General features: G+C 42.3%; 1 protein-coding gene across 6 annotated transcripts in view; it reads left to right on the top strand.

Moving 5' to 3' along the window:
- Positions 1-14,009, top strand: part of RAB11FIP4 (RAB11 family interacting protein 4) — a 159,086-nt gene extending 145,077 nt beyond the window's left edge. For all 6 annotated transcript variants that reach the window (XM_074263636.1, XM_074263639.1, XM_074263637.1 and 3 more), the window contains 11 exons: positions 363-554; positions 1,753-1,887; positions 2,656-2,691; positions 4,296-4,395; positions 4,723-4,826; positions 4,973-5,113; positions 8,839-8,920; positions 9,192-9,329; positions 9,839-9,997; positions 12,024-12,167; positions 13,757-14,009. In XM_074263636.1, coding sequence (XP_074119737.1) covers positions 363-554; positions 1,753-1,887; positions 2,656-2,691; positions 4,296-4,395; positions 4,723-4,826; positions 4,973-5,113; positions 8,839-8,920; positions 9,192-9,329; positions 9,839-9,997; positions 12,024-12,167; positions 13,757-13,873 — 1,348 coding nt within the window. In that variant the 3' untranslated portion in view covers positions 13,874-14,009. The remainder of the gene's footprint in view (positions 1-362; positions 555-1,752; positions 1,888-2,655; positions 2,692-4,295; positions 4,396-4,722; positions 4,827-4,972; positions 5,114-8,838; positions 8,921-9,191; positions 9,330-9,838; positions 9,998-12,023; positions 12,168-13,756) is intronic.
- The last annotated feature ends 2,153 nt before the right edge of the window (positions 14,010-16,162 follow it).

Below are 16,162 nucleotides of genomic sequence, written 5' to 3'. Positions count from 1 at the left end.
ATCATACGGCTGGGCCCTGCTGACCCTATTTTGTAGTCAGCTTTGGATGATTTGGAGCTAGGAAGAGCACCTGGTGAGCTGAAGAATGGAGCTGGAGTATAAACTCTGGTTTTGTGAAATCCTGCTCTCCTGCTTATTACCTGCTGGCTACTCTCAGGCTTGTGTTTGGCTTGTATGACCCTAGGCAAGTCGGGGAATCTCCAGCCATGTTGGAGTCCGAACTCAGTCCAGGTCTTCCTAGTTCCAGAGCAATTCCTCACAGGGAGGGCCTTGCACCGAGTTTGGAGAGTAGCTCGGAGCCAGATTGGGAAGGCCTTTGCATGTCAAAAGAGTTTCTAAAAGTGCTTTTCTTGGTCTTCTAGGTCATTTATCCCCAATCCATCTGCAACATCGGATCTCTCCACACACTCGACAGCCTCTCTCATCAGTAATGAAGAACAATTTGAAGACTACGGGGAAGGGGAAGATGTGGAATTTAACCCCAGCAGCCCATGTCCTGATGATGAAACTCGAACTAATGTGTACTCCGACCTGGGGTCTTCTGTGTCTTCCAGGTGGCTGCTGTGGGTCTGGGGTGGGGAATGGGACTTGGCTAGGGTGGGGGTTCAGAGGAGAAATGGGAGAGCAACTTGGAAAATAAGGCAGAACTGCTCTTGGAGAGGTAGCTGATGTCTGGCCCAAACTCGGCCCTTAATAAATGCTTGTTGACCGACTGACCGGCTGACCATCCCACCTGATTTGAGAACTTTAGCTAGAAGCCTGGGCTTTAAGCTGGGATCAGCTTGAGCCAACTTTCAGTGACTTAATAGTGACTGTTCAGTTGTCAGTGGGAGAATTTACATCTCCTAAATCGGTAACCCTACAAACCAGGGCTTGATTTATTAGGTTATGTTTTGCGTTGTTTGGTAGAGCAATGTTTAAACACAGTAATGTGTCCTGCAAACATCCCTCCCACTCTTCAGAACCAGTTGTTAAATATTTACTGGCTCTAAGTCAGGGATCTTAGGCTTGGTCATCTTCCTGCCCTAGTTCATTCTGCAGTGGACACTCCTCCCTGGGGATTCTGTGTGACAGTTTTTATGAACTACTGCTGTCTATTTTTCTGTCTCCACCAAGCTCCCTCCCTTCCCCCACCCCCAATCCCGTGCTTGGGTAAGAGACCAATTCAGATTTATCTGGGGAAATTGCTGAGAGGCAAGAGTGAAATACTAGAGACTGAGTCTTATCCTAGGCCCCAGACCTTGATCTTCCTAGCCTTTAAATGGGTATCAGCCTACTTTTCTCCCTCCCACTCCCTATTTTTACAATATTGTGATGATTCTAGATCTGACCAATCCCAGAAGTGATTTCTGTCACTGAATTGCTTTCAGCAGTTCTCAGGAGTTCAGACATTCCTGAAGTGCACTCGCTCAATTTGGAGTCAGCAGAATTGGTTCAAATCCAATCCCAAACATTTGCCCGTTTTGTGAACCTCAACTTGGTGATATTAAATTTCCTTACCTATAATAGGGAGCTTGTGATAATAACTATACATGTAAAATATACCCCGCAAGGATGTGGGAGGCGGATCACAATGTGTGTTTTGCATTTGTTAAGTCTGCATGTGCAAAATGAAAAAGTATTACAGTTACTGCTGCTGTTTATTTTTATCATGATTGTGGGCTTCCTTGGGTCCTCAGCTCAGGAGCATATATTGACCATTTAGCTCAGGCAGATGATAAGTAAAGTTATATTCTTCCCACCAACAAACAGTGCAGGACAGACCCCTAGAAAAACGAGGCACGTCTACAATAGTGAACTGCTGGATGTCTACTGCTCCCAGTGCTGCAAGAAGATCAGTCTGCTGAATGATTTGGAAACCAGGCTAAAAAATCTTAAGGCTAACAGGTGAGCAAGCATTGACCCCAAAGAGGGATCCAGCTGTGACCTGAAGGAACATGAATGAGACCCTCGTTTCCACCTTCTCCCATCCTCCCATCCCAAATAAGGGATTGTGTCTACCCAACCAACGGGGTGCTTGGTCCGTCCAGTAGGACTTCCAGAGCATGGAAGGTCCCATGACTTTGATTTGAATCCCAGCATTGCTGTTTGGCCACTTGACTTTCCTGAGATTTATTTCTTCCATATAATGAAGGGTTGGACAAAGTGACCCGTTGTGACATCCCTTCCAGCTCCAATCTACCTGGATCTCAGTTTTCCTCCTCCTTCTATAATATAATATTGACGTAGATGACTGCTAAACCCAGTTCTAACACAAAATCTACAATCCCCAACTTAGAATGTAAGATTTAAGTTAAGATTCTTGGGACCTGTAAGTAGCTGCGGGCCTGGCCAGTTGTGATTGACCAGGGAGAAAGTGAAAAATGAGCTTTTCCTGTGCTAAGATGAGAATGAAGGAGTCAGGCAAGAGCTCAGAGATGGGAAAGCACAGAGGAGAGTTCATGGAACAGCAAATACAATCCCAATTTATTCAGGATAAACAGAATAATAAGTAGGTTTCTCCTACCTTTCCTCCCCAGGTTCTTTCAAAACTTAACATAATATCTGTGATGTGCCTCCTCTCCTTCCCCCGATAAAAACCCTTTATCTTGAATGAGATTGATATTTTGCCATGTTCTATTTAAGACTAAAGCTATATTCTTTCCTCTCCTCTAGCCCCAACCGGAAGATCTCTAGCACAGCATTCGGACGGTAAGACCCTGTCCACCTTTTCTGGGTTTCTCTGGGTTAATCTTTTGTTTCGACTTATCTTGTGGCTTCTGGCAGCCCCTTTTTCCTTCCCCTAATTCCTCTGTCCCAACCTCAGGCTTCACCCACAGAAACTTAACAGTTGACTTAACAGGATGGACGTTCCAAAGGGTAATTGTCCAACAGAAGCTTGTCCCTTTCTTTCCTGACAGCCATACAAAAAACTAGCCTTGATTCAGTTCCCCTACACTAAAAGAGCCCCAAGTGAGAAAACTGCCATGGGAACACTGACACTTAGCCGGGAACATCACAAACTCTTGAGTGTGGCCCGGTGGGGTGGATCCACAGCCCCTGCCCTCAAGGGGTTTATGGTCCTCTGTTAAAATATGAAGTTTGCTTTGGTTTATTTGCTTAAGTAAATTTTTATTGATGTCATTTAAAAAATATTCTTTCCCAGAGAAGTTTTTCATTACTGTCAAAGAACTTTTAAAAGGAGAAAAGAAAAGAGTATTATTATTATTATTATTTTTTACAATAGATGATCACCTTCCATTCTGGTTCTTTCATCCCCTCCATTTGGCCTTTCTGAGAGTCTTTTTTTAAAGGTTATTTTAGCTTTTTAAGGTTATCAAGTTTATTTTTTTCCTTTCTAAAAGTCTTTTTTTTTTAAAGGTTATTTTAGCTTTTTAAGATCATTTAAGATATTGTAAGGTTTTTCAAGATTGTGATATGGAGAAAAAGCACTTGTATTTGAAACACTGACCACCTGTGTGAATGTGTGTCAGTCCCGGGATCTTTCTGGTTCTCAACCTCATCATATATAAAAATGAGCACCTTGGACAAGGCGACCACTAAAGTTCCTGCCACCTCTAAATCTTTGATGATTGGTTCAGGAATATTTGTGGCACCAAACACATAGGGTTTTATGAAGTTCCTTAGTTTAACTGGGTTCATAAAAATATAGAACAATCTTCCCCCCGGAGGCAGTTGGGGTTAAGTGACTTGCCCAGGGTCACACAGCCAGGAAGTGTTAAGTGTCTGAGGCTAGATTTGAACTCAGGTCCTGCTGACTTCAGGGTTAGTTCTCTATCCACTGCACCACTAGCTGCCCCCGGTTCATAAAAATGTAACGAAAGGAAGAATAACATTCAGGTATGGTCTACTCACTCATTGGCTTGGTGGCTTTAGACCTTCATGGCTATATCCATCCAAGTATTGGATATACTCCTGATGCCATCTCGCAGCTGATTGGGAAGCTTTCCTGGCACATAAAAGCTGCCCCTTCTGCCATCACCAATCTCACACATGAACTTTAAGCATATACTCTTAAGTGGGCCCACACACATAACGGAACAGTAATTGGAGGACTGGCTTCGGGGCCAGGAGAACATGAGTTTCCCACCTGGACGTGGAACCTTGGACAGGATGGGTCACCTCAGTATCTTGGTACCTCTGACAACTCTAAGATTGGGGAGTTTTTTTTTCTCCAAGCAGTTCTCTAATTGAGGAAGTCACAGTCACAGTCTCCATCTCTAGCCTTAGTTATGCTAAAAAACACAGAGAAACTCTTTCCTGCCTTTAAGAAGCTTCCACTTTGACATTCACAGACAACTCATGCACAACAGCAACTTCAGCAGCAGTAATGGCAGCACTGAGGACCTGTTCCGGGACAGCATTGACTCCTGTGATAATGACCTCACGGAAAAGGTAAGGGCACCTCTTTTCAGAGCTCTGGGGGCTTCTGAAGAGGATCTGAACTCTTTCCCTTGCGGGGTGGAGTGGGGCGTGGAAGGGGCTACAGATGTTAACCATGGTAGCCCAAACCACTGGAAATCCCGGGGCACTGTTCTAAGTTCCTAGGGAAGTCAGTCAGTTCAGCAGAAAACTTATTAAGCACCTATTGGGTGTTTGACTAGGAGGTGGGTCAGGAGAGTGTAGACAGGTAATTGTACAATGTTGCAAGGGGGACCTGCCACATCCAAGCTTCGACGTTCTGTCCCCTAAATCCATCCACTCCGTTTTTCCCTTTTGTAGGTAAGCTTCTTGGAGAAAAAGGTGACCGAACTGGAAAACGACAGTCTGACTAATGGAGATTTGAAGAGCAAATTAAAGCAAGAAAACACACAGCTCGTCCACAGGTATTTTCATACCTGCCCCCCTTTCCTGGGAAGACATGAGGAGGGAGGCTGCCAGGCTGTCCTGGGCCAGGGTGATAGCAAGAGGGCAGCGGAGAGTGTGTGGCCATCAGAAGCCCCCTTTAACTCTGGTGGCTGCCCCTCTGCAGGGTACATGAGCTGGAAGAGATCATGAAAGACCAGGAGACAACAGCAGAGCAGACCCTGGAGGAGGAGATCAGACGGCATCGGGAATTGTTCAGCAAGCTTGAAAAGGAGAAAAGCACCGAGATCGAGCTGCTCAATACAAGGTGCGCATGTGTTCATTTCATTGGTTGGAGAAATTCAGGCTTTTAAAATTGTTTTGACTCAAATAAATAACCTTAAGTAACCTTCACTCCCTCTCTGGCTTTCGGTGAACCTGTGGCTTGTCAGTCCCAAGGAAGATGCTTTGAATACTGGATGAAATCAATAATGCCATTGATACAGTGATTAAAGATTAGCAAAAATACTTCACATACATTTGGCCCTCACGGTGACTCAGTGATATAGGGAACATATGCATTAGCTCCATTTTACAGATGAGAAGACTGAGGCATCAGACAATATATTCTAGTAGTGATAAGAATGCTAGGAACTTAAAATCCCCTTACATTTATGATCCAGTGAGTCTTCGCCCTGTCCATGTAAGTTAAGAAGAAACCAATAATACCCCCATTTTAGAGCCTGGGAAATGACTTTTTCAAGGGCACCTGGGTACCCTGGGAGCAGAGCCCTATGATGCTCTCCTCATGCCCAGGGCAGGGGAGCTCGCTTACAAAGTGACACCCAGCCAATGTAAATCAGGAAAATGCATCTGTGGGGCTGGTAGCGTTTCTTTCAGCCTCACTTCATCAGGAGAATGCATTCTCTTGGATGCAGCGACATCGGCCTCCTGGCTATCCCACTGAGACCTGACATCCCTTGGCCATGTCTGTCCCCCTCCACACTGAACACTGACCATCTGGCTTCCTTTAAGTCCTAAGCCTTCCCCAACCCCTCTTAATTCCATAACCTTCCCTCTGTTAATTATCTCCTAGTTATCCTGTATAGAGCTTGATTTTTATATATATACCAACTTTCATGGTCTCTGCCCATTAGATTGTAAATCTGAAAGCACTCGTGATATGGGACCTTGAGTGAGTGCTTTCCATTTTCTGCATTTTTATTTCTCCACATTTCAAATGAGGGGGCTGGAGCTAAATGTTCCCCCATTCCAGAACCTTCCCTCTGTTAATTATCTCCTCGTTATCCTATCTAGACCTTGATTTATATATATACACCAGCTTTCATGCCCTCTCCCTTATTAGATTGTAAATCTGAAAGCACTCATGATATGGGACTTTAAATGAGTGCTTTCCATTTTCTGCATTTTTATTTCTCCAGTTTCAAATGAGGGGGCTGCGGCTAAATGTTCCCTCAGTTTTAGTTCTCTGGTTCCCCAGGTGGGATATTGGGAGGGCAGACTTTCTGAAGAGGGCTAGAAGCTGCCTCAGGTGCTTTCTCTGTGGGTTGCCTTTGATGCTGAAAAGAGCAGCCTTTAGTCTTCTGCACAAAGCACAGTCTGAAGTGTCTCCTCTGTCCTCCCATGCTGGAACCTCCAAAGCTTGTCCCGTCCCTGGGTGGACTGATTGATGTTGGCAGAGACAGTCTGGTGTCTTCCCAACCAGCTCCTGCTTTCCTGATGCCAGGTAGAGAAGCGAGGGTCGAGGATTGTACCTGCTTCCTCCTTCCTCATCTCACCCATCAGAGACAGCTTGCTACAGTGCAAAGAGCTCTCTGCTTAGAATCCTAAGGCCTGAGTTCAGATCGTGCCCCTGAACAGAGATTCTGCTGCAGAAATTCCTAAATGTCCTTTCCTTTTTAGAAATTATTATGGGGCTTTGAACAGCACGGCCGTATGCATTTCAGTTAAAAGTGGCCACAGCCCAAAAAAATGCCTCAAAAAAATCTTTAAAATTTTAACTTTTTTTTTTTTTTTTCAGTGAGCAAAATTATTTTATTGGCCCATTTTGAAAAAAGAAAAACAAACTTGCTAACAAATAAATATACATAGTCAAGCAAAACAAACTTCTTGCTCTCTCTGTTGGGAGGTGGGCAGAGTGCTTTTACAAGGAGTTTGTTGGAGGTGTGGTGAGTTCGTTTATTGGTTGGAGAAATTTGGGCTTTTAAAATTGTTTTGACTCAAAAGAACTTTGAAGTAGTTGCAGTCATATTCAATTCTGATCATATCAAGAGTTAAAAACAAAATTGAAGTATCCTTTTAAAATGATGTGGTCATATCATGTGCAAAGTTAAATGTTTGGTTTTTGAAGTCGTTTTTATTTATTTTTGCAAATAGGAAGAAATACAATTGAGTAAAGTTAATACTTTTTAAAAATGTTCAAGTACATTTAAACAACAATTTTTAACATTTAAAAAAAAAATTGAGTTCCAGATTCTCTCCCTCCCACCTTGAAGAGGCAAACAATTTGATATAATTATACATGTTCATTCATGCAAAGCATCTCTATGTTGCAGGCCAAAAAACCCCAAGAATAATGAAAGTTTAAAAAGAGTTAATTTTTTTTGATGGAAAAACCATGATATAGGAGAACAAACATTCTCTTTAGAATCAGAGGATCTGGATTTAAATCCCAACTCTGATGAGTCACTGGTTAAGTAATTCCCTTACATCTCCCATCTAGGAAGAAGTGTCAGAAGGGGGATTTGAATTCAGGTTCTCCTAAGCCCAATACACAATCTCCTGGGTCTTTCCATAACACCTCTGGAGAAACAGTTATGGTGGACCAGGATTTCAAGCTGGAGAGCAGCATCTCCCCCATGTCCCCTAGGTACCTAGCGCAAATTGTGCCCTTGGGAACTGATGGATTTGTTTATTTACTTTAACAACCCCGATCCTACTTTTAATGTTCACCCTGAAGGCCGGTTTCCAAGAGTTTCTGTTGTGCTCTTAATCCCAGCAGTGTGCTGCTCCCTCCTGACCTCTTGGTAAGAGGCAGTGATGGAGGGAAATCTCTGAACTGAGAACATGGAATCCACAGTTCTGGTCCCAGAGTAGCCACTGACTCGCTGTGTGGCTGAGGGCAAACAACCTTCCCTCTCTGGGTTGCGGATGCTGCTTTTATTAAACAAATAGAGATTTCAGTGATATATTGTCCACGTTCTAGGATTTGATGTGCTGACCTGTCAGCTAGTCTCTCACAGGAGCTTCGATATCATTTTAATTCAATTTTAATTTCATTTCATTTCAACCTCAATTTAATTCAGCAAACATTTTAAAAATGAAATTTTTATGTCTGCAAACTGCTGGGGTATTGATACAAAGATGGTTATCAGACACAGTTCTTCCTTTTGCGGGAGTTTAAGGATCTATATAATTCCTTTAACACCTCCAGGATCAATGAATCAGTGCACACATCTCACTGGGGCAGATGGTACCTCCTTTTGACAAAACCCTACTTTAATAAATGGTTACTCTGAGTTTCTGGGTCTTAAAAAATAAATTTCCCTTGGCCATGTCAGTAATAAATCTGGTTGAATTTAGAGAGGCTGATTCTCAGACCTGGTCTGTCCAGGAAATCTTCCCAGCCTGATAGATACTTGCCAGAGTCAGCATTGCTTTTGAGCTGCATCAGTGAAACATCGGGGAGACCCCCAAGGAGAAGACATATTTGGGGGGATATGGGAGGTTGTAATATAACTTGTGAAGAGTGCTCCAAGTCCGGGGCAAAGACTGAGGCAGGAAAGGGCTGGAATCAGAAACAACTTCTTGAAAGAGGTGACTTTTTGGAGAAAAAGGAAAGCAGATGCAGCATTGAAAAGAGATAGTTTGATTTCTGAGAGCCAGATCCGTTAAAACTACAGCCAGACGCTTGTTGTTTTAAGCATTTGGCCTTTTTCTGGAAGGAAGTCAAGTTTGGGGTCTAATTTCTGGAGTTTGAGTCTGAGAGTGAAACTGACCTTGATTTTCCCTCTTGCCCCCCACTTCCCGCAGGGTACAACAATTAGAAGAAGAAAACACAGAATTAAGGACCACGGTGACCCGTCTCAAGTCCCAAACGGAGAAATTAGATGAGGTAAGGAATTTTTTTAATTAATAATTTTTGTGTGTGTTTTTACATTACCTCAATTCCCAAATATTTCCCTCCTGACTTTGGTGTTTTGGAAATCACCATTTGCTTTACGTGCAGAAGAGGCAGGATCTGATATAGAAGTGGGAGGGATGGGTTGAGGGTTCACCCAACTCAGGGGCTTGGATGTTGCAGACTCTCTCCTCGCCCCCTTCCCCATTTCCATTGGCACCAGTGCCCTGTCTCTGAATGGTGGCGGGCGTCTCCCCCATTTCAGGAGCGGCAGCGGATGTCTGACCGGTTAGAAGACACCAGTCTCCGGCTGAAGGACGAGATGGATTTGTACAAGCGGATGATGGACAAGCTGCGGCAGAACCGGATAGAATACCACAAGGAGCGAGAGGCTACCCAGGAGGTGGGTCACTGGGTTACTGCTCAGCCACCTGAGTTACCGGCTCCCCAAGAAACCCACTGAGTAAGACCCTGGGGTGTAGGGGACCTGGAATCAGGAAAATCTGAGTTAGAATTCTACCCAACACTCTTAGTTATAAGTGGCAGCTATAAGTCACTTTTTGCTTCAGTTTCCTCATCTGTAAAAATGAGTGGTTAAACTACAGGTCTTTTCAGTTCTTTATCTGTGATCCAGCCCTAGGAGGTAGTAGTCTTAAGTATTCTGATTCCCATTTTTCAGGTGAGGAGATTGAGACTCAGGAGAAATTCAGGCTCCATCCTTCTTTAAATCTATGAGCCTCATAAGGTCCATGTTTATGGAACATAAAATTCTAAGTAGGCAGAGACTTTGTTTTTTGTTGTTTTTTTTTAAATCTTATACCTGGTGCTTGGTAGAATGGAGTACAATAGGTGTATAATAAGTGCTTGTTGCATTGAAAGGGACTTTTCCTATTTGGGCTTTCATTCCTATAGCTCATTGAAGACCTGAGGAAGGAGCTGGAACACCTCCAGCTTTATAAACTGGACTGCGAGCGGCCTGGCCGGGGACGAAGCTCCTCTTCTAGCATGAGCGAATTCAATGCCAGAGCCCGGGAAATTGAACTAGAACACGAGATCAAGCGGCTCAAGCAGGTGAGTCAGGGTAGGTGGACTCCAAGGGCTGGGGAGGGATGGGGGGGGTGGGGCTTGAGGGCTTCCATTGTCTAACCTTTGCTTCCAACAAGGAGCAGGGAAAGAAAGCATCAGTCCCACATAACAGGAGCCAGGTTACTTTCAGTAGCATGTCTTGAATCCCCACCAGCATCTCACATCAGGCAAAGTGACTGGAAGATAGATAGATAGATCGAGAGGTAGACAGTTGGATGGAGAGATGAAGAAATAGATGATGAAGAGATAGATGGATAAATGACATATTTATCCAGTCAGGAGGCTCGAGGGCAGGGGCTTCCTCAAAGTGGGCAAGGCTGCTGATAAAGAAAGAGAAAACTGGGAGTTATTATCAATGAAAGAATATGTAATAGGAAAAAAAAAGACAGGTCCTGCTAGGCCCTAGGAGTTATATTAAAAAATTAAAAAGACTTAAAGGCACTTAAAAGCTGCTTTTGATAGTAAAGGAAATTAAGAAAAAGGCAAACTGAGTGCCATGGAACTAGATAAAACTAGTCTGGCAACGACTCACATTATTTCTACATAATTTTTAGGTTTACAAAGTGCTCTAAAGAAAGGCAGTAGGGAAAATAGAATTCAAAGACTTGAGTCAATGCTGGCTCTTTCACTTAATAACCAAGTTATCTAAGGCATGAATGATTTCCTCCCTTGAGTTTCCTCCTATTTTCCCCAATTTTCTCCTCTGGCATTGGTATGACTTCTCAGACTCCTTGCATGAGATCCAGCCCCATGAGGTAGGGAGTGTGAGGATTCTTATCCCCATTTTTCAGATATCCCTATATAGGATAATAAAGATAATAAGATTATACAGTTTTAATCTTGCCTTAGTCACTTTAGAGCTGTGTGATTCTGATCTCTCTTAGCCTCAATTTCTTAAATTCTAATTCTTAAATCTATAAAGTGGGAATAATAGTAGTTAAACCTCACAAGGTAGGATGTTGTCAAGATTAAGTTCAGTAGTGTATGTAAAATGCTTTGTAAACTTTAAAGTTCTTTTTTAAAAGTTTTGTGGAGATGGTGTCATTAAAAACAACCCCATCATCATAAAACTTCTAAATAAAAATAAATCAAATTAAATTTAGAAAAAATAAATGATAAAAGAAGTGACATGGTGATACAGTAGATAGAAAAAGCTGGCCTCTGGGTTCAGATCCTGCCCAAGATGTATCCCCACTCTGCGACCCAGTACAAGACTCTCTCTGAGTTCCTCATTTGTAAAATGAAGAGGTTGGATTAGTTGGGTCTGAGTGGCTGAGATCCAAGGCCAGTCCTGGAGGAGGACTCGGAGTCATCTGCTTGAGATTTCCACCTCTGACATATAATCATAGTTACCTCCTTTTCTGAACCTCAGTTTTCCCATCTGTAAAATGGAATGCCTTCCTTATCTTGAGATAGTGAGAATCAGACAAGATGAGATATGTGGGTCTCCTTGGAGAAGCCTAGCATAGCACATAGTAGGTGTTTTATGAAATATTGATTGATTGAGGGTTATCCCCTCTGAATAGAAGATAAACTTCTTGAAGGCAGGGACAATTTCCCTTTTGCCTCTGTATTATCGGTACTTAGCACAGTGTCTGGCACATAGTAGGTGCTTTGTGAACTATCATTTGATGCTTTGATTTCATTTCCCTCCCAATAAGATATAAACTTGAGGTCAGGGACTCTCATTTTAATTCTTGAAGCCCAAGCTACAGCTTAGTGCCTGGTGCATAGTAGGTGCTTACTATTGTTGTTGTCCTTCGTTTACTAAGATGACATCACTATGTTAGAACTGAGTTACACTATATCTGACTATGGCTGATCTGACTGACATGAGCTCTGCCACTAGTCAGACACAAATAGTCCCTGTGAACATTTGGGGTGGATTCTCTAATTTTACTCATTTCACATTTCCTTTGGGCTAATTCAGTTCTATTTGAATTAAATCCTTATTGGTTGGTTGATTGATTAACGACTTTTAACTCCTCTCTTTCCCTCTTGCTTTTGTCAGGAAAACCAGAAGCTCCGAGATCAGAATGATGACCTGAATGGGCAGATTTTAAGTCTCAGTCTTTATGAAGCAAAGAATCTCTTTGCTACTCAGACGAAGGCCCAGTCTTTGGCAGCAGAGATTGACTCGGCCTCCCGGGATGAGGTAAGGATGGGCTCGGTCCCCGAGGAGCCTCAGTGCTTCCCATTGGATCCTTAAGAAAAGTAAGAAAGGAAAAAAGCATTTCTGAGTGACTTGTCAGCCCCTGGACCTGTTATTGTTCACTTCTGATCTTAGAGACTCCCCATACCCGCAAGGGACAAGGGGTCAAGACTGGCAGCCATCACACTTTGCTGAGAAAACTCAAGTTAAAATGTTCTTTTCCTCTTTAACCTCCCTCTTGTTCCCCAGGGTTTTTATAAATTCATTTTTCTTTGTAGTGTTGATTCAGAATTGATTTTCTTTTTTATCCTTTGCCTGGAGAAAGACTTAAACTACCATCTTCATAGATGTTTCTATCTAAATAACAATATAACATTTTGTTATTAACAATGTAGTAATATATAAAATAATAAGTAATAGTAACATTTTCAGTTATTTTTTATAGTAGCATTTTATTTTTTCAAATACATGCAAGGATAGTTTTCAACATTCATCTTTGCAAAAACATATGTTCCAAATTTTTCTCCCTCCCTTCTCCCCTTCTCTCTTCCCCTAGATAAAAAGTAATCCACTATAGGTTAAACATGTGCAGTTCTTTTAAACATATTTCCATATTCCTCATGCTGCATAAGAAAAATCAGATGAAAAGAGGAAAAAACCAGGCCCGAAAATGAAAATATTATGCTTTAATCCATATTAATTCTCTATAGTTTCTTCTGAATGCATATGACACTTTCCATCACAAGTTTATTGGAATTGCATTGAATCACCTCATAGTTGAAAAGAGCCAAGACACAGCCGATCATCACATAATCTTGTTATTACTGTGTACAATGTTCTCTTGGCTCTGCTCACTTCATTCAGCATCAGTTCATGTAAATCTTTTCAGGCTTTTCTGAAATCAGCCTGCTCATCATCCTTACAGAACAAGAATATTCATTACATTCTTTTGCATACAACTTATTCCATCATTCCCCAACAGATGAGCATCCACTCAATTTCCAGTTCCTTGCCACAAACAAAAAACAAAAAACAAAGTTTTATTCAAAGTTATCTTTTATTTTTGCATCACCAACATCCCTTTCCAGGAATCATTTTACTAAAATATCTTTTTCTTTCCCTGCCCTAAAACTGGAAAACAAGAGGCAGGTGTCTCCTTCCTGGACCAGGCTAGTCTTGTGGTCTTGAGTAACTCACTTAGTCTCATTGACCCTTAGTTTGTAAAATGAAGAGATTGGACCAAATGACCTTAGATGTTTTCTGGATCTAAATTTGTTCCAGTAGCATATTCCTAGCCCTAGTAATACTGCTTGATGGCCTAGCAATGATCCATTTTAGGGCTAGGAACCTTTTTAGGTTCCTGAAATAGAATGCTTTACCAAAATCATGTGTTTCAGTTTTGAATATAGGAGAATTTTTGAATTCTTTCCTAGCCCACCTGATCAGTCCATTGTGACTCATGCCCAGCCTAGCTTTCATAGATACCTTGTTTGCTTCAGCTGAGGTCTGGGGGCTAATGTCAGAACAGGGGAAGGTCTTTGGCTTTGCTTGCAGAAGGCTGGGTTTTCATGAGGTGTCTCTTTCCCTCTCAGCTTATGGAAGCCCTCAAAGAACAAGAGGAGATCAACTACCGTCTGAGACAGTATATGGACAAGATCATTCTAGCCATCCTGGACCACAACCCGTCAATCCTGGAAATCAAAAACTGAAAAAAGATGGATGTAGGGGTCGAGGTGGGAGTGGGACCAATGAAGAGCTTGGGCGAGCAGCGGCCACCTGACACCTTCTGCACATGTCACTGGATTTAAGAGTCACTAATACTGTAAATGTCTATACATACAGCCATGTATGTGTATGTGTGTGTATAATTGGGTATGAAAGACAATGAATGTGTGTGAATGTTGATATTGAAGACGGTACGCGGTTGATCCTTTGGTCACAAAGGTCTGCTTTGGTTAGCTTTTCATGCACTTTGTTGTACCCTTGCAGGAAAGAAGGCTGGCAGAAGGGATAGGAGGGTATTATTATTGTAATAACAATATAACTGGAAACTTGTGTTTTAGATATTGGATAAAATGACTACCTCTGGTTGTAAGGATTTTTTAAAAGATCTATCTCTATTATTGGAGGTGCCCCCTTACCTCCTATAGGACAGAGAAAACAATGACTTTTCCAGTAACTTGAATACCTAGCAGCCTTGTGATTAGAATTAGCTTGATATCATTCTCCCTTTGCCTCCACCGGTGGCACACCCTGCTAGGGCACAGATATTTGGGTCAGGAAAGAGAAATTAGTCTTGTAGTAAAAAATCATGGAGGATAAAGCCATTGCCTCTCATCTTTGGTGTGTTTAGGGATAAAAGTTTAGACTACCCTAATGACTTGCTGGTAAAAAAAAAAAAATGGATTGTCACTTAAGATCTATCTCCTCCATTTCACACACCATTCATAATGACTAGTAGCTGGTTCTGGGTTCATGTATAAATGGCTTTGGGTCTCACAAGCATTAAGCAGCTATTTCTACAACTTAACCCCAGTTTTCAGGGGACTTAGAATTCAAGCTGTTTAATTTTTTTCTGGGTGGAGTCTTGGTCTTTATTTTTTAAGATTTCCCTTGCACTCCTACATTCCTACTACCTCCCCCTTTGTTTCTGTGTGTATATATGTGTGTGTATGTGTGTGTGTGAGTGTGTGTTGGTTGTTTAAGAAAATGAAGATGTTTGATAGGGAATAGATATTTGGAAAGAATGGAGGCGGGAGGGGGTATAAGTCACTCATAGTTGAACTGAAGCCTCATTTTGGTGGGAGAAGAGGTTTATTTCCAGCAACTTTCATCCCACACCATCACTTTCCATCCCTGGACCTCTGAATGGATGGCATCTAGATTTGGAAGCCCATGGGCCATGTCTGTGTAGCGAACGTCCTCAGAGGTTTGGATTTTTAAGTCCCATCCAGTATGGCCTGGCATGGGAGTATCTGTCTGTCTATAATTCCAGCTACCTAGGTGGCAGAGTCTGGCAGATCTCTTGAGCCAGGGAGTTCTGAGCTGCAGTGTGCTAAATTTTGCATCATATAAATATGGTGAGCCTCAAGGCCAACAGCCTTCCCAAGGAGAAGAGCAAACTGGCTCAAATGAGAAACAGCACTGGGATTGGGCCTATGAATAGTTCCTGTTCTTCCAAACTAGATAGAAAAGACACATTTTTTAAAAGCCCTACTGGAGGAACCCAGTACAGTCCTGCGAGGCTGACTCCTATTGGGGTATGGAGTTTTGCCATCAAAGGAGCTGACAAAGTCAGAATCTGCATTCTGCTAGGAAGAAACTCTTTTGTTCTGAATATTCAAACAGCCCTTTGTTACCTACTCAGAAGAGAAAAAGTGAGGTTGTCCATGGGACTAGTGACTGGATTAACCCAGGAGAACTTGAATTGACTTTCATCATTCTCCTGACACTTGGTGGGAGGTTCACAGTAAGAATCTTTTTTTATCTATGCTCTTGTAGAAACTGAGCTCTTTGGCAGTAGGCAACTGCTTATTTTCCCCCACTTCCCCACTTCTGAAATTTCCACATTCATCTTGAATTTTTATATCTTTTTGGGATGCATTTCCCCATTTCCCTTAATCCCAAATTTATGATCTTTTATTTTTTTTCTTCAGTTTCTTGTTTTCTTCAGCCTTGTCATGTGAAAAGGAATGTCTGGGCATGTTGGAGAAGGGGATTTGGAGGAGCATAATGAGGCTGAGGGGGAGCCATCATGGAAGCAAAAAGAAAAAAAAATGCAGCGGGAATGTTGTTGATATTGTTTCTCCCTAATCTAAAAATCTGATCTGTGAGAGCAGCTACAAGAGCTGGACTTTCCCTTCACAAGGGATCTGGACAACCTTGTAAGCTGAGTTATTCCCTAACCGGGGAGACTGACAAAAAGCAACTTTTGTTTTACATAGGGAAGAATGAATTAGTCAGCCTCCAACACATACAGGCCATGTGACCTTTGGCAA

The sequence above is a fragment of the Sminthopsis crassicaudata genome, chromosome 4 (assembly GCF_048593235.1).
Source record: "Sminthopsis crassicaudata isolate SCR6 chromosome 4, ASM4859323v1, whole genome shotgun sequence".
Taxonomy (NCBI): domain Eukaryota; kingdom Metazoa; phylum Chordata; class Mammalia; order Dasyuromorphia; family Dasyuridae; genus Sminthopsis; species Sminthopsis crassicaudata.
The sequence above is the reverse complement of the archived record's forward strand: the minus strand, read 5'-3'. Positions and strand labels throughout refer to the sequence as shown.